Source organism: Atheta coriaria, unplaced genomic scaffold, assembly GCF_025399875.1.
Source record: "Atheta coriaria isolate IRGN ID8LTWV9N9 unplaced genomic scaffold, Caltech_Dcor_3.1 hic_scaffold_7_pilon, whole genome shotgun sequence".
Lineage (NCBI taxonomy): Eukaryota > Metazoa > Arthropoda > Insecta > Coleoptera > Staphylinidae > Dalotia > Dalotia coriaria.
The window spans coordinates 10,549,659-10,570,219 of record NW_027045449.1 but is presented as its reverse complement, the minus strand read 5'-3'; the positions used below and the strand labels follow the sequence as shown (position 1 = coordinate 10,570,219).

Genomic DNA, 20,561 nt, shown 5'->3' with positions numbered 1-20,561 from the left:
TTTTCTATAATCAAAGATTATAGAAAATTTAATTTGTTACCGTATGCAAATTATGCAAGCACGCAAGTGCTTATTACGCTCTTGCTTCATTGTGATGTCAAATTTAATAGTATTTATTTATTCGAAAAATCTAGAGCAGAGCAAAATATAAACTGTGTATTTCAATAAGTTGGTGCGGATTTATGTTGAAAACTAAATTTTCTTTTAGTAGAACATTTATTAATCTTATATAAGGCGCAAACAACACACAAAAATTTATTATTGTTAGATTATAATGGTATTATGCAAAGTACATTTGTTAGGTTATGTAATTGGTGTACTTGTGGACCAAGTGTAAGGAAGTGTAAAAGTAATCTTGATATGTTTATATAGGAATTGATAAAGGTTTCCAATAGTATCTGATGTTATGGTTTATTAAACACATGATTTTACGAAAAAATGTTTTTGTGTATATTTGCTTGCCTAATCATGATTTTATTATTTTAATAAAATTTGGGTTATAGAATTGGTTAGGATGATGTTTATTTTAATTATTTAGAAGGAAACCTGCAAAAAATATTTAAAAAAGATTTTTTTATGAATTAACCTCAATTTTCACCAATTTTTCCATTTTTCTGACTTAACATTGATGTTAAGACCCATGTCAAATGTTTTTGACGCGAGTTACAACCAAAAATGTAATATTTTATCAATTAAACCAAAAATATCTTCAAAAATCATTGAAAAATCATAAAAATCTAGGTTTAACCTCAAATAGGCAACCAACATGCCTTGTAGGCATTAACCTAACCTCAAAATAACCCCAAAACACAAATATCTTCTTAAAAACTTAAAATATCAGTTTTTTATTTTGAAATTCAGCAATTAAACTAAATAAACATTATAAATTTAATTTTGTTAATTATAATAAAGCATAATTCAAATTCTAAAATGAATTTTAATAACAAAGAAAACTTATATGCGCATAAATTAAGTTGTCGCAATATAACACAAGAAACTGCCTCAATTTATCCTCAAGCTTAAACTATATTCTTAAAGTTGTTAGCGATGAAAAGACCAGCAATTCAAACAATGCGTTTAATGCATGAAACCAATTTGCTACGCGAAACACGATAAATAAACTCGTAACTCTTGACGCGCCACGCTTTTATTAAGCTACAATATAGAATATTATTATATTAACTCATGCAGACGGTGAACGTTATACTTATACTTTAGTAAATTATATCTTGAATTGTTCGCCTCGGACATAGGAAATCTATATATTGAAATTTCCATTAATAATTTTATTGGAAAAATGATTCATGTCAGCGTTTGCGAAATTTTATGCGCCCGCTGCGAGTGGTCGACTTCGGTCAAGCGATAATAATAAATGACAAAGCCGGTGTGGTGATTACGTAATGCCGGTCTGCGCGGAATGTCCGCACACGAAATTAAATACGAAGTCATCGAAGTCGAAACGATTTAATGCACACGCCGAATTCGACGCAAGCGCGGAATGCATATGCACGCGAGACACTTTCAATTTGAGCGCATTTTTCGCGTGCACTTCCGCATGCTCATTTTGAATGCGAGTTGCGGTTTTGCTGGTGAGCTACAACTGTGTTCTATATAGGTAGAAGTATTGAGTACGTAAGTACCTACCGATATTGGGTATGGATTAAGCAGAGTTGAAGTTTTCGAGTTGTGGAGTGTAGAGTTAACTATGGTCTAACTATCACTTGTTAATTCTGTGAGTGTTTGTGTTAGAAGTTAGAGAGTTCAATGGTGTGGAAAAAAATCTTGCGGTGAAGTCCTATGTTACATAATTTTAGTACGACAGTAAAGCTAAAATCAGTTTTGTCGTTTTTTTGTAGGTGAATAACGTGGGGGAGAGTAGAGGTTGCTAGGCAGCGAAGTAGTTGCTAAGCAACGAAATAAACAAAGGGGTCGTCAGGTAGTGGGGCTTATCAGTATTTGCAAATTCTTTTTATTCACTAAACTAAACTAAAACTAAAATCAGTTTTTTTCAGTTTTGTTCGTGATTAACGAGGGGGAGAGTAAACGTTACTAAGCAACGAAGTGGTTGCCAAGCAACGAAACAAACAAAGGGGTCGACAGATAGTAAGATTAATACTAAAGATCACAATTTTACAAAACCTTTGTATTCAGTTAGAAAAATAAGTTTGCGGTGTTAAGATGTGAATAACTAAAGAACTTCTGATCCGATTTTTAAAATATTTGATTTATTGGGTTTGTTTTTTCCACAACTATCAAAATATTTATTACAACACAAGAAAAAACTAATTTTTAATTAGATTTTTTTGTTTAAATTTAAAAATTTACATTTTTTGTAATAATTACACATTTTAATTACCTTATCTTATTAATTAATCTTTTACTATTGAAACCACCGAATTAATCGAAGTGCACTCAACCATAACAATTAATGACGAATGTAGACCACCATAATACACACGGGTGAGATTGCGATTTTATCAAATTAATTTTTGCGCAAGCGCAGCAATTATTACCGTCCAAACATTATTTTATTAAAATTTCCTAACTTTGTCCAACGTAGGCCGGCACGAGACATAGGTAAGTTATAAAATAAAACTCATACAACATATGGAGTGCGGTTGTGCAAGTCTTAAAGTTGTTGTTTTGTTGTTGACGGCACTGAAAAAATGTCATTTGATTTATGGCCAACTGCAAAACAGCGGATACCGCAAATTATGTCTGCAGCTAATTCACATTTAACCAGTCTACAATTTGCGAAAAATCAAAAATATTTTACGCTAAATTTTATTCAAGGTTGTTTATTTGCGTGCGCTTATCATTAGCTGTCGTAATTATGCAAATAATCGACTTGATTTCATTATCGGCGTGTTTCGGTCAAGTAATACATTCGTATAATTTGCTCTCGATAACTTAATATTGCAATTCAGCAGGAATTTCGTTGCGTTTGATATTTAGAATAGTTAATCACACATTGCACGCTTGATTGCCTATCTATCAGGTGCAAAACTAACCTTAAAATCCAAAAATTTAATATTTATCATCTAAAATAACTTGTAATGTAACAAAATAATATTATTACGTTATTTCGGTTTGTGTAACACACCCAAATGATTACCGCTCGTATTATCAAGCAGTTAAAGTCTTTTTAGAGATTTTGCAATTGTGGTCAAACACGAATAAATAGATTTATGATTGCCGGCATTCGGCAAAGTACCTACACCTATGTTTTTCTTTTCTTTCTTTGCTCGCATCGTGTTTTGGTATATTCGTAACGACGACACGCTCTAATTATTTCCAGATATATCAGGCAGAAAATTTTAAGCGTGCGAGCATTATTACGTCTTAAGAGCTGAGTTTATTTGACATGCGCACAAAATACGCATAAATCCAAAGCCACAAATCACACGCAAGTATTATTTTATTACAATGCAATGAATGAATGAATGATTATTATTAATAATGCATGATGTAACAATATATTATAAATAATTATAAGTACACTAATCATAATTCAATAACACACATGAACGAACAACGCAATATAAATTCTATAAGTATAAATATAAATAACTTGATAAAATATCTTTTTAAATATGTACAAAATAAGAAGATCTCTGAAATATAACTAAATTATTGTTTAAAAACATACTTAACATTATTTAACATATACATCAATCGAACACAGAGCATGAGACAGTGGGAAAATCATTTGGCATTGCGTATTTATCGTCTTTTGTTTATAAACCAGTCATTTTGTGTGTGTTTGTAATTTTTGTGTTAATGTAGTCCTTTATAACCCAAAAGGTGTAATGGAGCATGAACTGGTGCTGGTGCTACGTGTACAGGTGGTGCAGCTGGATGGATTGCATGACCAGATCTTGATACCACAGCGTTGAAACCGTTATGGTCATCGGCGGTGTAATGCACCGTACGGAGAGTACCATCGGGTTCTAGGACGGAATATTCACCTTTGACTACGTCGCCATCGCGTTCTTCATGTTGGGATTTGTGATCGCCAGTGTGATGATCTTCGACGCCATATTTGAATGCATATTTTGGGTACGCCTACAATTTTATTTATATTTTTTAATTAACGTTGTTTTTGCCGTTTTTTAATTTTGTTTCTTACCACATAATCTACAACATGTGCAGCTTTTACTGGTGCAGGTTTGACGACGGCAATGGGAGCAGCGTAGGCATGCGCAGCGTAGAGTGGTCCCGTAGCTGGTCCCGGAAACCCATGGCCGCCTGGGAGCAGGCCCGCCTTCGCGTCCGCCAACAGCGCCAACGTTACAAACACCAATATCTAACAACCGATAAACGTTTTATTTTTTATTTATTTTCAGATTTGTCAACTAAACTAGTTGGTTGAAATGTGTTGAAAGATTTCTTCTTTGTGTTGAGCCCTACCTTTGTAAACATTATGCAACAACAATCACGGTTTGTTACGCTGAGAGTCACCGGATGAAACTGGCCCTAGACGCTGCACCAAACATCTTTTATATGCCAGCATTCGAGTGCATTTGGCGAATAAATTCATCCCAGCGAAATTCGTACGTTCACCAATATATACTGACTGTTAGAAAAAATTCAATCAAAAAATCCGAAACAAAATTAAAAAATTGAAAAAATTGCAGGATACTATGCATAATCGTATAATTTATCTCATAACATAATATATCACCAAAAGTAAATAATTTATTGATAAATTTATTAATTTTTAAACAAAAGGTTGAAAAAATTATTTTAAAAGACAAAAAATTCAAAAATAAGATTTTTTTTGAAGTTACCATAATATTTTAGTGTAAATTATTATGTGATGAGTTTAATTGATAAGATACTGTATACATTCGCTAATGTGTGTAATGTGGAAGTACGCGGTGATAGTATAAGTAATTACGCCATAAAAGTAATCTATTTGCGCGCTCGCAGTGACTTCGATTAGGTTGGCAATCGCTGGGAAAAACTTCCATCGAGTACTTAGGAGTAAAATCCGGGCCAACGCTTTTTACTTTATTCGTGGTCGTGTCAATACACAAGTACGCCATGTAATACCTCCTCGTACTCGTACTCTCGCTGCAACAGCAACAGCACCGTAGCTGTTGAAATATGACTGTAGATGCATTAGATCCAGATTGAAATGTTTATTGCGTACTTGTTTTGATTTTTAGCGAACACGTGCAAATATAGCAATAAACGTACAAAATATTAAAATTTATTGCAAAAGTAGAGAAAAATTGAGGTTAGATTATGTTGATTACCGGTTGAGGTTAGAATTTTCGTATTTTAGCAGGGAGATAAGACTCTTGCCTTGAAAGTAACAATTAATTCGAATTATTTAAATCTTGCGTGACTAAACGCAGTAATATGGGTAACGTTATGGTTAGTTTAAAGTTTAACGCTGTTTAATTTGAATAAACACTCGAAACCGACATTTGGTTACGCACAAATGCGTTTTCTGTAAATACCTACGTTTAGTAATTACGTGAATTTCAAGTGGATAACAAAACTTGAAAATTGAATGTTGAAGTAATTCATTATTACTTCATTACAGAATTACTTCACATTCACCTTGTATTAATTAGTTAAAATTTAAATTATTTAGTCAAATGTTTTTTTCTGAACTAATTTCAATTTATATTTGAATATTTAACATAAAAACATCGTCAAAACGTCAAAATAATAATAATTTTAAAGAAAAAATCAGTTTGGTTGAATAAAACTATCAAAAAAGCAGAAAAAATAGAAAAGTACTAAAACTGCGCCATCTATACGCAAGTAAAGTCATTTGTTGTACTAGCAGCAATGTATGCAACCCACATGTATAACCCAACTTTCCGCACTCGAAATACCACACAAAAAGATGTATTTCTAAGCTGGTAGGCGTAAAAAGAGTGTTTGGTGTTACAACAGCACATGCGTGCTTTACAGTCGTACCGAATTCAGATCAGGGTGTGGCGCATAATGCGACGTAATCCAATGTAACTGTACCGAGCGCATTTGCAGCTAGTGCAATTCCGAATGAAGCTGCATCACGAGCGCACACAACATTCGCATTCGAATTCGACGTGGCTTTTGCACTTACTCCTTGTTACAAATAATTGAATTCCTCGTTGAACAAAGTCTAGACTTGTAGGAGATGTAATTTGGTAGGACCTGTATCCATGCTCATTATTTCCACTGAACGTGCTCATTCCTAGTGCGCATACGTTACTTTACTTTCACTCTCGACGACCAAATGTACGTTGAATGTTTTGTTTTTAAATTGTGTTCAGAGCCAAAACAAAACAAGAAAAACAAAAATTTTAAATTTTAAAAGTTTTTAATTTAAAGTAATTAATATAGATTAGTAGTGATTTTTGAGACAATTTTATTATTTACTATTAATTTATTTAAAATTTTGCATACTAATGTTTCGTAATTGAAAGTTATTAGCAATGAAACCAATAACTTCATGTACCTACAACAATAGTGCTCTTACATTAATGCCAATTAAATTTTATATCGATTTTACAACCATTCACATTTTACTGCATCATGAAAACTGCACTTTTACTCTACTTAACCTCAAATCAAATAATCTAAGTAATTGTAAAACGAATCTAAGTCATGCGGAAAAGTCTCATTTCGTAAAACGAATAAAAGACAATGCGCAAGGTCGTTCCGTGGCTTTGTAATTCATCATTTTTCATCCGGTCTGCGAAAGTAACAGTAACAGTATTACACTTAAGTAACTGAATCACTAGGTTAACTTAACTTACTCAATAACTTAATAAAAATGCATGCAAATAATTACAATTTGTATAAAATTTTGTTACATATTCGTTGCGTGCGTCTAAAACTCTAAAATTCTAAACTTTTCAACTTGTGTGCATGCAAATGCCTATTTTGTAAACATCGTCAGTTCTGAGCATTGTGCGCATGTAAAACACAATTGGGTAAAAGTCGTATCACTCGTCTTACGAGCACTTGACTTCCGCTACTGTTGAACATGAAAGCACGTTCGTAACCGGCAGCCGTCAACATTGCTTCATTTGTCAGTGAATTAATTTACATGGCTATAAACTTGCCACATCAATACCATCTTAATTAGACGTCTTGTGTTACATTAAAATTGATTGCAATTTGGAGCACTACTATAGACATTTTATTTGTAATCAAATAAGAGATATATTTACATGTGTTACATAACTTTCTTTTCTTTCTGACTTAGCATTTGTATTTCTTAAGTAAATTCTAAACTCTTTTCTTGAAAATATATTGCAGGTCGACACGAAACGCAAAACACGCCGTGAATTACATTTTTGCCGCTGTTTGTTTACGTGCGCAGCGCGAAACTATTTTATCTCGGTGCGCAAAGAAGCATTTAGCTTCGTACTTAGTTAATTTTAATTTGCAAGCGCTTTTTGCGGCGGCATTGCGCCGAATTGCGAAAGCTTTAAATATGTGCATTATTAACATTATTCGCTTGCAAAATAACGAGCTGTTGGGGAATAACGACATTGGTCATTGTAAATTATATCGTTGTTCGCGCGCGCTGCAATGATATGTTCTAAATATCTAAATAAGTAAAATTGTTTCACACCACACGCCGCAATTAAGTAGTGCTTTCGTCACTGCGTGTTCTCTTATTAAAATTAAATTCATCCAGGTACCAGAAACTGTCTTCTGAGTATGGTTGACGACAACAATGCTCCTCACAAAGCTCTACTCTATATGGATTACTATAAATAAATAAATAATAATACGTAGTATTATTGAATATTGTTTAAACTTGTGTTTATTCAATTAATACTTACGTTTTATCTTCAGAACCGATACAATTGTATGCGTCGTCGCAAACATTACAAATGTGTTGCGTTTTTACAACTAAAAGTCATTAACATATCCAACAATTGAACAAGAAGTATAAAAATACTTACTTTTAATTAAAATTATTAATATAATTAGGAAAAATATATTTATATGCTTCATTATAGTTGTTGTGCACTTTGAGGTTGTACAATCAACGAAACTCGTGTAACTTATGCGGAGAAAACAGGAATTCAGTGCGCAAAAACGTGACAAACTTTGTAATTACATTAAATTAACGTAAAGTACACGTACGTGTTTTTATAACGCTTGTTTTCATACATTTCACACATTTTCTACTTTAATTTTATTTTGTATACGCTAGCATAACTTTGGTTATGTTTGGTGTGACTTAGACCGTCGGTGGGAGGTTAGTTTTGTCCCCAACACGTTGATTATAAACATATTCATCTAAATAATAAAACATATTTGCCATTGTGTCTTCTACATAAGGACAGCATCGGGATTCACATAACTTGATTATCATACTAGTTCTAAAAATAAATTATTTTTAATAATTTGTTCAAAATTTATAATAATTTATTTAATTAATGTATCTTACCTTCGACGTTTGGTTGGTGATGATTGACAAGTGTAAAGATCCATACATAGATTGCAAATGTGTTGCGAATAAGTATCTGAAACATGATGAGAAAATAATTGAACCACAAGGATTTAAAACGATGATAGTTGATTCACGATCGATTAAATTGCAATCAAATGCATTTTAGACGTTTTTCTGCCGGCAACCTTCGCAAAACACTTTAATTTAACGAATATCTAATACTTACGGTGAATTAGTGCTAAACACAGTAATAATAAATTTATTACAATTAATTTCATGATGATGCTCTGCGAAATCGTTTAATATTGAAGCTACGAATGAATATTTTGCTAAAATCTTTATTAAAACAATAAAATAAGTGTTTTTTTTTGCTATGTTGGTTTAGTATTGCAAAAATAAAACATTTAAACAATTTTGATGAAATTTACAACAAAAATTGCGATATAGACGTAAAATATTTGTGTTTATTGAAGTAAACAAATTTTATCTACAGAATATTTTAGTTTTAATATCGCTGTCGCCACCTGACGACGAATATCTTAACTAAACTTATAAATTGTTTACTTAGGTTTGTAAATTTTTGTTAAACACTCCAAACTACATTTTATATGTTCCAGTTACACCTACACTGTTATCAATTCATTATCTTAGTTATTTAATATTCCTACGACTGTGGTTAAACATTAAGTCATATTTTTGGAAACTACGCGTTGAAAAGTGTAAATTTGGGAGTAACGTAAGTAAAGTACGAGTAATGTAACTAGATATTAATTTTTAATAAGTAATAATTCACAGATCTCTAGATTCAAGATTATTAATTTCATCCAAATAGTAAAATCCGCTTTCTAAGTATGGGCAGCATTGTCTTTCGCAGAGTTCATTCTTATCCGTTCGCCTAAAAACAACAAAAATGATAAAATTACACAAAAATAATATAAAAATATAAAATATAGTACTTACCATCGATCTGTTTCTTTGGTGCATTTGTAGACATCCATACAGACGTTGCAAATATGCTGAGCATCTATAACTACATTAAAACATGGATTAAAACACTAAAAGGTTTAATTAACCTCATAAAACCTACCATTTCGTGGAGTAAGAACACTGGAGAACAAAATCAAACACAAAAATACGTTTAGTTTGGTTTGTGGAATCATCTCTGCGCGATAAAAGTGGCACGAAATGCCAGACTTTGTTGAAGTCGGAATACAAGTATACTCAACGTGTCTGTTATTGTATTGTTCTACATTTGCGACACTTTCTCAAGGTAAGATGTAAATTAATTACTTATGTTTACTTGAATTTGTTGATTTAATAACATTATTGGAATACACGTTAAGAAAAAAATATTTATTTTATAAAATAATAAAATAAAAAAAGCAATTTACATAGAAATTAAAAACAGTGATTAAAAATTAACTTAAAATAATAAATTAAACATTTAATACGAGGATTCTCTATTAATATCATTTAAATACCAAATACTGTATTCATAATATGGACAACATTTTGTTTCACAAATTTCTAGTCTATTTGTTCGCCTAAAAAATGTAAAAAACAAAAAAATACAAATTTTAGTAGAAAAATTTATTTGTTTTTACTTACGTGTGATCATTTGGTTCTGTACATTTATAAACATCCATACACACAGCACAAATATGCTGACCTATTAAAATACACAATAAAATAACAATATTTTCACTAGTTTCCAATTTTATAACTTACAATTTACAAAAACCAAAGAAAAAGTAAAACTCAGCACGTAAACTGTAAGAAAACTCAATTTTAACATATTATAATCGTTTTACTCTTCAACAAGTCTAGTAAGCAAATCAAGTATATAAAGGAATTACTCACGTCATAAATTCTATAAAAACACATATTTGACTTTCGTACAATAATAAATATTAAATACAACTCCTGATAACTTGATATTTATTCTATACGAAATAATATAACATACAATAATCAACAATTCAATTAAAATAACTTAACAATAACATTGCACAAATCCTCATAAATTCAATAAATTATCAAACTTAACAAAAACTTTTAATATTAAAATATTAATACAATTAATAATCTTCTGTATTATAAGAAACATGCTTTCTATACCTCAAACTGTTTTTCTTATTTTTCCCAGCAGAAAACTGAACAATCCTGTCTTTATCCATCCGCTTCGGGAAGATAACAGGTCCTCGTAAATGTGGCCTGTGTGAATCACTCGCATACGTCTTCAAACCCGGCGTAGTAATCGGTTTCTTATTCGTAGTGAAAGTATTGGGAATATTTGGTAAGGCCTCTTGTCCTTTACTCTTCGGTACAGGTTTGAATCCGGTTTCAATTTCCGGCTCGACAAAGCCTCCTTGCTTATAATTATCGAAATCGTACTGCGTTAAATCAATCGTTACCGGCGTCAACAAATCGTAACTAATTGGCTGCTCATGTTGACTATGCTTAATCTTCAAATTCGGTTGAATTGAAGTATAAGTAGATTTGTGGTTATGTGGTACATCATGGCCGTCATAATTCACAAAATGTTGATATTTATCATCCGATACCAACTCATACTGATGATTTTTTGTGTTGTGATGTGATGGAATGTATAAATACGCATCAATCGCTTCCATTTCCGGTTCCGGTTCAATATTAACACTTTGTGTATCCAAAGATGGCTGCTCTTCAATGATAGGTTTCGGTGTGGTGTAAGTAAATTTATTAATCTTTGATTTTGATTTATTAGGAGCTGGAGACGTCGCAAAATATGAATCGGTTTGTAGCGTATGACTCGACGGTATTGTCACAGGATGATAAGAAGGTCCTTCATGTTTAACCACGGCGTTGAATCCATTTTTTTCATCGGCTGTGTAATGCACAATGCGCAGCGATCCATCGGGTTCCAAGACTGTGTAATGACCGTGAATCGTGTCTCCGACCTTTTTCTCCCATTGGTTCTTCACGTCGCCGGTGTTGAGATCTTTAACGCCATAACTAAACGTGTAATCTTGGCGTTCCTACAAAGAAGTTAATTTTATTGAGTTATCTAGGTAAACGATGCGTTTCTATTACAAACATGGCATAACTTTCTTTCGACTCGATAAACCACGACAAATATCCATCGGAAGCTTTCAAATTTCGTCGGTTAATTAAATTATTATCAATCGAATGAAAATAAGAACTCTCACTTCATAAATATTATCAAAGTTAAACAGATTAGTGTTGTTGAGTTATTAACGATTGAAAGTGGTACTCTTGGAATTTAAATTAGCAATTGGTTTAATCGCCCAATTGAATACTTTGAGCATTTGCCATCTGTTGTTTATGGGCGATGAGGAACACGCGAGCTGTTTGTCCGCGCACGTTTGTAATTTAACTACCGTTTACTTTCCATTTTTAATTTTTGTTTTCTGCGGCATCTCCGCACGTGGATTTCGCTTCTCGTGTGCGAGTATGAGAGTATGAGTACTTGTGCATTGGACACGCGCTAAATTTTCTAGAAACTTACGTGCTCCCAAACTGGTATCGCATCTGGGCGGTATTTTCCATCATTGTCATCGTGTTCTTGAGCAGATATCACACTCAATATACTTAAGATAACAAAACATCTCTACAAAAATTATTAAAAGTATTAAAAATGTATAAAAACATAAAAAAACTTAAATTTTACCTTAAAATACATTTTTTCTTCTTTTTTGCCAAATTGACCTTGGCTTTGTCCTTGAAAACGTTGTTTTTATTAAACCACACAACTGTTTTCTAATTTCTAATTTTTAATTTATTATTGACTAGAAATATTGCACGCAAAGCACTAAATCAATATTCGAATGATTCATTAAGTTAATAAAAGTTTTGTCACGTTGTCAATTTCTACAGAGATGAATGCGCGTCTTGTCTGCGCCTACTTTCACGAAGAACTAAACGCCGGCTGGGATGATACCAAACTATTTATGGTCTACCCGCGGACTAATGGATACCTGTTTTATATCTTCCAATATACGCCAAATTAAGAAGCTAATGATGAAGACTGCTGGCGGCCGGACTAGGCCTGCTAAGAATACGCACATTAAATAAACTTTCTTTTCAATCTTCTAAATCTGAAATACAGAAATATTCGATTAAAACTAACTGTTTTAACCACATAGTTATACAGTTAAAATTAGTTTGCACGTGTGGTAAGTTTTTCTTAAATATGAAAGAGAGTTAGGTGATAGAATAATCAATTTTTTAAATTGATTTATTTTTAGCTAAACTCTAAACTCTGTCGGTTGATTTTGAAAGGTAAAATATTATAAAGTTACAGATTTCTGTCGAGTAGCTCCTACTTTAGTTTACTTTCCTTTCTCTTTTCTTACAGATTACTTTAACCAACTTTAGTTTTACGCTACTTACTTTAAATAGCTCATCCTTTCTATAGGTGGCACTAGTTTACATTTATTTATTTCTAAATTATAAACAATTGAGCTTTGTATATTGCATTTTGTTACAAATCAAATCTACACTAAATTAAAATTAGGAATTGACCTTTTCAAACAAAACTTTATTCCAAAATGCCAACACAATTAACAGCAGTACAATAAATCATATACAACATATATTTTTACGCGCTGTTGACTCTTGCTTGCATTTCCTAGTTTCGCTCCGACGGTAAATTCGGATAGAACTCCTTGGGTCGAAATAAATCCGGCGTGATTAGACTGACAGGCTCGGCGAGACGAATTGGCGTACGGTAGTGATACGGAAAACGTAGATGGCCTAAATCGTTACCAGCTACAACCAAACAAAAATTAAATACACAACAATTCAACCACAATCCATAAGGTTACTGGTTCACATTTGAAAAAATCTATACACAATATTGGGTGTGTCATTGATTTATCATATGCAGCATTAAAAAAAGTGTGAAAAAAGTGTTTAGAATTAAGATATTTAAATATTTAATTTGTTTTTTTGTTTCTTGAATTGTTTCTTTGAACAATAGTTGTTTGTTTACCTGGTGGTCGGCGATATTGAACGAAAGCTTTGAACCCGTGTCCTCCATCGACGTGGTACTCAACGACACGGACTTTTCCGTTCGGATCTAACATGCTATAACCGCCGGTGACCACGGAACCGTGTCGCTTCTCCCAGTGATGGGTCACGATACCATATTCGGGTTTTTGTATTGAATAACTATATGAATAATCATCTACCTAAAATAAATTTAAAAAAATAAAAATAAAAAATGAAATTTTAATAATTTTAATACAAACATTATTCGTGCGACATCCAACACTTAATAATTGATTTAATCCAATTGTAATAATCTGTAATTAAAATCTCAATCAATTATTTATTCAACAAAAACAATAAAATAATCATTTTAAAAATAAATACAAATTAAAGCGTGTTTAGTTTGCCTAAATTGATTTAAAGTTCAATGCCCATACATAGGACAATAGAGCAATTACGCAACCACCATAATTTGATTTAAAATTGTCCCGGAGTGCCATCATGAGAAATACTTGGTTGTATTCGACTGCCCATCGGTGTCAATGTCGAGCACAGCGTAACACGTTGTCATTCTCATTCTAACCATCCCGCCAAACGCGATAATAACTCAATCACCTTTGCATTGTTGCATTCTAACGCTGCTCATCAACTTCACAATAAAAAACAAACACACATAAATACACATAAAAATCGTGTCATTCATTGCTGCGGGTCGTAGGTAATAATACTAGATACAAACATTGTTTAAGCAAATAAATAAAACATGCTGGTACTCTAATTACGCATTACTCTACTTGGTACTTAACTAGTTTAATTACAAGCATTAGTTCTTATTGGCGTATACATTGCAGATGGTCTTTAAAGTGTAGAATTTGATGGGTTAGAAGTGCAGAGAGATCGAATCTGATCGTGCGGTGGGAGGATCACCTTCATCGGCGGTATTGCTATAATCGTACGCGTTTAATTACAAAATTACAACTGTGACGCGTCACGTATCCAGGTTGACTCGGCCGTAAATAGTGAGTGCAAACACGCAGAGGTATAAAGATGTTCGTGATGTATTTAACGCACTGAGACGGAGAAAATGCTAAATGCGGAAAGTTAATGATTTTGATTGAGTTTGAAATTAACACTATATAATATTTATATTTTAAGGAATTATATTTTGATTAGATTTACTTGAAAAAATAGCATAAAAAATTAGAAAAATTAAAATTTTGCATTTTTAGTCATATTTTTACGCCAAAAACTAGTTTATGTTATTTTCCAAAGTCTAAAATATCTCTAAATCAAATTTTATCAAAATTTGTTTATTGGTTTATGCGCGAAAGCGTAACAAACAAACAAAAACACACATTTACATATATAAAATGAGTTATGACTTTACTGTTTAAATAATGGCATAGAATATTATTTAATTACTCTAATAAAATATCAAATAAGGCATGTTTTATGACATTGTTCTTAAAATTGACATAAATCTTCTTTAAATAAAATATTTCAGACATTTCTCAATCAAAAAGTCTTCTAAAAGACACTTAATACACGAAATATTTATATATTAAACCATTGCAATATCTAAATTTTAATTACAGTGTACTTTGATGCACTGATACTCAAATAATTGAAAGTTGTAGATAATAATTAGAAAACGTGCTCATACCGCGCTCCAGTTTCGTGACAAACCAAGAAGCTTCGCATCAGAAACGTGCCTTACAGTTTCCATTAATGTAATAATATGTAACATCAACATCCAACGCAATCAATGCATCAATACTATTCGATTGTGCAACAATATTGACACAGAGTAGCACACTGTTAGTTCCTAATATCGTTATAATAAATTAAATGTCTATGAGTATTAAAATACCAAGTGGTACTGGTGTTATGATGCGACTAGTATAACAATTATCTGTAACCAAATAAGGCGCACGTCTGAAGATCAACGTCTGAAGATTAGCAACTTATAGATATTTGTACCAATTCTAACAACATAGATTAGATAATCAACTACATATAGACTCATAGACATAAATGGTTAATTTCATTAAGTCGGGAAGTAAGAGTAGGTACACTATTCTGATTTATACACATTAATTCTGTGTCAAATGTAATAACAAAAATAATAGACCAAGAGCCAGTGACGGCCAGACTTTCGTCATTTTAGGAAAGATGAAATTTTGTCCATGTGTTTCTCCAGCACAGGTAAGAACGATCCCAAATTATGAAACCTGGATCGTGGTTCCTTTGACAGTTAACAGCCAACAAAGATGTACACATGATGACCTATGTTTCGTTATTTTAGCAAAATGTCACATTATTATAACATGCGCTGCTCATTGCCAGTTAACCTTAGCCAGACACCCCTCAAGTATATTATATTTTAACTTTTTTACTTTCGTTATATTAGGAAAGCATTATACAGAGAGTCCAGCACGCCAGACAGTTTGGTCGGTTCTATCATCCTGCCAGACGCATTGAAAGTGTATAAGAGTTGCAAAAATTGAATTGTTTATACATGAAATTTTCGCATAATAGTAATTTTATTTCAACAAATATTTAATAATAATCCATATACAACATATATGATTCGCTCGCAAAAATTGTTGAAGTAGCTCACTCTTGCAAGGTGGTAAGCTGCTAGCATCAAACTATTCTGATTTATAGCAGGCGATATTAACGATCAAACATCGGACTGGAGTTGCAGTGATGGCGAAAATGGAGATATCGATAACAAAATTTCATGTATAAACTTAAACTAAATTAAATTAATTTTAATTTACAAAATTAAATACTTACGAATATTATTGTGACAGTGTTACGTAGGTGAAACATTTGCGTAGAACTATGTAACGTTTTGTTTGGTTGTTTAATTGCAAATAAATAGAATAATTTATTTTAGTTGTTTTACTCTAATTTAATTGGTGATAAATTTAGCATATGAATTACACTTGATTAACATTTTCGCACATTTGTTTACACCGCGTTGTACGCTACATGTATGGCTCGTTGCACTTGTAATCGTAATCTGAAGACGCGAATGAGACGGCGAGGCGGCGATGATGCCGGAGGATTCGCCTGAATTCGAAGCACCGTCTTCGTGCATGTGGCAATAATAAAAGTTGCTTCAATTCACATCTTCTCTGCTCGCGCACAGCTCGTGCGAGGTGATGAGGCTTTTGTAAATGTATACCACAACTAAATATACACATTGTTTTCTTATCAAAAAAATTAAAATTTCACATTAAAACCATTAAAATAGTGTAAAATTGAGGTTATGGTTAAAACTAACCTTAAAATTTGGTTATTTTCAAAGTAAAAGATTAAAATATATTTTTGGTTATGTTTTTATAATGAATACTTTGAACAAAGTGTATTTTGACATTCATTATTATTGGTACGTGCTAACTTAAACTTGTTGCATTGCAAGCGGGCAGAAGAAGCGCGATTATGTAATTACAAAATCTATGGCGTGCAGGTTGGCCTCCCGAGCGCAATTTGTTACCTTTTTTTAATGTTTATCAGCGGCGTTCTTTTACATTCTAAAACGCCCATAAACTAAAAACTTATGTCATTTATTCATCACTTATTTTTTAATTTCCAAATAAATTAAAAAATCAAACAAATTTAATAAAATTGCTCCAATTATAATTGAATTCGCTAGGAATTCGCCTGAATTTAAGATTGAGTGCAACAAAAGTGACGGATTGCATTCATGCAGTGAGGAAAAAGCAAATAATACCGTCAGTCGTCCGCAAACGACGTTATGTAAGTAATTACAGCCTAATTATTAATTGAATTAAAGCGTTATAAAGATTGTGTACTCTTGATAAAATGCGCTTGTTGCAATCGTTGCAAAATAAACACACAACACTACAACGTGCTTTACACTTTCTTCTTCCTGCTTTCAAATGCATTCAAAACACAAATGATAGATATTTACTCGTTTAAAAATCACAGATTTTAATCGCAAAATTAAATATGTTACAATAAAATTACAATAAATTAAAAAAAAAATGCATAAAAATAAATTTTAGAATTAAACATTTTAAAATCATAATATTTTAATTATTGCGCACGCTTGGCTCAGTTTCAATCCGTCAGGTCGCAATCCAGTGATTAACATAATGAAAAGCAGCGCGCTTGAGGTTGAAATCGCGCCGCCGAAGATCGTGCACCTTTCATTTTCTTCTTTCGGTTTTTATTACCACTCTGCCTGCGATTGCTACGAATATATCAACATAATGCGCATCGTGCACTGCGCAGTAACCTTGTCGTTTTGAATTTTCTTTTGCATTTTTAATCATTCATCTCGTCTTGTTGATGAGTGCCACAGGCTGAATGAAGCAACAACGTCTCCACATGCGACTTACTTGTAAATGTATCTAAACGAGTTGTTATGTTATGAGCATATTAATTAATTATTGCAAAGGACAGATTTATGATCGCTTTATAAATTTTCTTGGGTAATAACAAGCACCAAAGACAGAAGACGCTCGTAAGTCAATTGATATGCGTGTGTTTTAATAAGTCGCTTGAATATTCAATATTCAATAGAAAACAATTTATTATGATGTGTGTTTGATGGATCGTGATGTTGTAAATGTTAACATAATTGAAAACAAAAAATGTGTAAAAATGGTGAATTGCGGTTTGTTGAGATTTTATTTTAATTACTTTTAATATTAGGTAATTATGCTTAAAATGTATTAAAATGCATTAAAAAGTAATTATTGGTTGAGGACGACACGAATAGGGCCAGAATGCCAGACCATGAGCCACATTTGTTTGATTGGCCTACATATTTCTATTTGTGTTTGTTTTATGATGTTTTATTGTTGTTAGTAGATAAGTATTTGATAAATAATATAATTTCACATGTGTGGAAAAATATATAGCGTATTATTAAACTATATTGAATATATAAAAGTATATTAAGTATTAGGTAGCTAAACGGGAGGTTTTGTCACACCCCGTGACTAAAACCTGTGTCTAAAGTACTTTAGTCACAATTTTGACCATCTGTGATTAAATTGTCACTTTTTGTGTCTCAAAACCTTAGAAAAAATGGTACTTAAAGCTGAAAAATAGAGAAAATAACTTTACGTCGTTTATTTTTATTTTAATCAACAAATACAAGAAAAAAATATGGTTTATATGTATAATGATAATAAATGTATGAAATGCGATACATGATTTATGCGAGAATGCCTGTGATATGTTGCAATTGGAAATTGAATGATTGCAATGAGGAAAATTAAAGGCGTCAACCAAGAAACATAACACAGAAAATACTCAGTGAAATTGCTGCATAATCATCTGTTCTGCAAAACATATTTTTATGTCTATCAAGTTAATATAAATGTCATCACCTTCAGAATATACTTATTTCGTTTTATAAAGAAATGTTATTTAATTCTCGATTTGTTTAAATTTAAACTGAATGAATTGATGTGAAGATAAATGATGAGTAAATAACCATCGTATAACTTTATAACCTGAATCATTTTGTTTGTTCGCATTTAAAAAACGTGAGTTTACGCAAATTGTTGAGAAAGGCGCAGAAATTGGTTCACACTCTGGTTTATTAATTTTTTTAGCTTTCAATATGCACGTCAGAATGATTACACGATTTTTTCGATACTTATGATGCTGAGAGAAATGTTTATGGCGTAATCATAATCTATGTGATTGTATACTTCACTGTATACATTTCATCATACTCGATATAATCGGACTTTCATCTGATGCAGCATGCGAATACAGTTCAGCATATATTATGGTTATACACCTACAAATGTAGAAACAGATTGATATAGAAATAGAAGAGTTGATTGAGAGACAACGGAGCAACAAGTCAATAAAAGCGATAAATCAAATCATCTTCGGAAAGTAAAAGTATGCGTAGATATGTTTGATATTCTTGGTGAAATATTAATTAGTTTCTTCAATAACATACAGAATCTCATAATGATTATGTAATCCTAATTCTTTATTTAGTAAAAACAGTATTTTCATGGAGTAATTTTTTTTGTTTTTGTTTTAAGGAACAACAAGATGTAGGTAAATTGTTTCTTTGTAAACTTCAAGGTAATTCAATGCATTTTATGACTTAAGACACGATGTAAAATGTATAATTACTCTTAATTATGCGGAAAACAATATCATTGTCTTTGTTAATAGTAATTACATTAATTAAACAAGTGTCAATTGAGCATTTAATTTAGTTATTCATCAGTATAAAACATAGGCACGTAATTGGCTTGAGTGTTAAAATTAAACAAATGTTAAATAAAACAAGCAATTTCCTATACTTTATACCCTGTACATCCCGTAAAAATAGAACTGTTAAATTATTTCTTAATGTATTGTAATGATAAAAAGCTAATCTACAAAATGCATTCAATAATTACCCAATAAATTCTTGGTTATGTTTTAAAATGTTTTTTAAATATAACCAATCTCTCATATTTCTTAAAATTTGTTTAGCAAATGCAATTAGTTTATATTACTTGAAAAATTAAGTAAATTTATGGTATTTGAAAGTCATCAAATAGTAAAATTAACTCTTTACTGTGTACACATACTGTTTATTTATCAAACCCCTAGGAAGTACGCCAAATTTTCTCATTTTTAGAAACTTTGTAGAAAACACTTTGTATTTTCGAAAATAATTAATTTATTTAATATATCATAAAATCAGATAATGGCCGGAAAAATTTTTATAAATTGCAAGACCTAGGGTGTTTTTACAAAGATGTGAATTACACTCAATGAGAATATTTTGTGTGAGAATAATTACAAGCAAAATACAGCTATGCACATAAATCACATGAATTTTTAATATATTCCTCATGCAATTCGATTTCAAAATAAACGCATTCATTTAATTCTTTTAATTTTTTGCTAATTGCACACATTTCCAACCAAGATTTTGCAAACACAAGAAACATTCCTAGAAAAAACTTTATACAAATGACTAAAACAAGACTTATTGTTATAGCTACTGGAAATAGAACTAGAAATTCACAATTCTCAATTATTAGAAATCCGCGCGTTTTTGTCTTAATAAAAATCAAGTAACATTTAAAACAGTTAAACAGAATCAGTTGCATCACCGTCCGCAACGCGATAGAAATCTGAAAAATGTCAT

At 31.6% G+C, this 20,561-nt stretch overlaps 3 protein-coding genes and 4 long non-coding RNA genes across 10 annotated transcripts; 2 read left to right on the top strand and 5 right to left on the bottom strand.

Moving 5' to 3' along the window:
• The first annotated feature begins 1,567 nt into the window (after nucleotides 1-1,567).
• On the top strand, nucleotides 1,568-2,217 carry LOC135796263 (uncharacterized). Its single transcript, XR_010549292.1, has 3 exons — nucleotides 1,568-1,787; nucleotides 1,857-1,936; nucleotides 2,013-2,217. It is a non-coding gene; the product is annotated as an uncharacterized lncRNA (long non-coding RNA).
• A 1,215-nt stretch (nucleotides 2,218-3,432) lies between these two features.
• LOC135796252 (cuticle protein 19-like) lies at nucleotides 3,433-4,483 on the bottom strand. The gene is made up of 3 exons (XM_065308184.1): nucleotides 4,411-4,483; nucleotides 4,130-4,306; nucleotides 3,433-4,065 (listed from the first exon to the last, which is right to left on the bottom strand). Exons 1-3 carry the CDS (start codon nucleotides 4,420-4,422, stop codon nucleotides 3,778-3,780), a joined length of 477 nt encoding a protein of 158 aa, XP_065164256.1. The 5' UTR covers nucleotides 4,423-4,483; the 3' UTR covers nucleotides 3,433-3,777.
• A 2,641-nt stretch (nucleotides 4,484-7,124) lies between these two features.
• LOC135796262 (uncharacterized) lies at nucleotides 7,125-8,018 on the bottom strand. The gene is made up of 3 exons (XR_010549291.1): nucleotides 7,923-8,018; nucleotides 7,800-7,869; nucleotides 7,125-7,724 (listed from the first exon to the last, which is right to left on the bottom strand). It is a non-coding gene; the product is annotated as an uncharacterized lncRNA (long non-coding RNA).
• Nucleotides 8,019-9,038: 1,020 nt separating this feature from the next.
• On the top strand, nucleotides 9,039-10,897 carry LOC135796265 (uncharacterized). Of its 3 annotated transcripts, none has more exons than XR_010549293.1 (3): nucleotides 9,039-9,152; nucleotides 9,212-9,686; nucleotides 10,563-10,882. It is a non-coding gene; the product is annotated as an uncharacterized lncRNA (long non-coding RNA). The 3 variants fall into 3 exon arrangements; XR_010549294.1 differs by having other exon boundaries at nucleotides 10,566-10,879; XR_010549295.1 differs by having other exon boundaries at nucleotides 9,088-9,152; nucleotides 9,199-9,686; nucleotides 10,563-10,897.
• On the bottom strand, nucleotides 9,174-9,645 carry LOC135796261 (uncharacterized). Its single transcript, XR_010549290.1, has 3 exons — nucleotides 9,504-9,645; nucleotides 9,377-9,446; nucleotides 9,174-9,311 (listed from the first exon to the last, which is right to left on the bottom strand). It is a non-coding gene; the product is annotated as an uncharacterized lncRNA (long non-coding RNA).
• On the bottom strand, nucleotides 10,338-12,320 carry LOC135796247 (uncharacterized). The gene is made up of 3 exons (XM_065308179.1): nucleotides 12,087-12,320; nucleotides 11,925-12,026; nucleotides 10,338-11,433 (listed from the first exon to the last, which is right to left on the bottom strand). Exons 1-3 carry the CDS (start codon nucleotides 12,096-12,098, stop codon nucleotides 10,495-10,497), a joined length of 1,053 nt encoding a protein of 350 aa, XP_065164251.1. The 5' UTR covers nucleotides 12,099-12,320; the 3' UTR covers nucleotides 10,338-10,494.
• Nucleotides 12,321-12,935: 615 nt separating this feature from the next.
• On the bottom strand, nucleotides 12,936-16,397 carry LOC135796255 (larval cuticle protein A2B-like). 2 transcript variants are annotated; one of them, XM_065308187.1, is made up of 4 exons: nucleotides 16,208-16,397; nucleotides 13,669-13,722; nucleotides 13,410-13,608; nucleotides 12,936-13,186 (listed from the first exon to the last, which is right to left on the bottom strand). In XM_065308187.1, the coding sequence occupies exons 1-4, from the start codon at nucleotides 16,241-16,243 to the stop codon at nucleotides 13,047-13,049; spliced, it is 429 nt and encodes a 142-aa protein (XP_065164259.1). In that variant the 5' UTR covers nucleotides 16,244-16,397; the 3' UTR covers nucleotides 12,936-13,046. The 2 variants fall into 2 exon arrangements, with proteins under 2 accessions (XP_065164259.1, XP_065164258.1); XM_065308186.1 differs by lacking the exon at nucleotides 16,208-16,397 and adding an exon at nucleotides 13,846-13,973.
• Nucleotides 16,398-20,561: the final 4,164 nt, after the last annotated feature.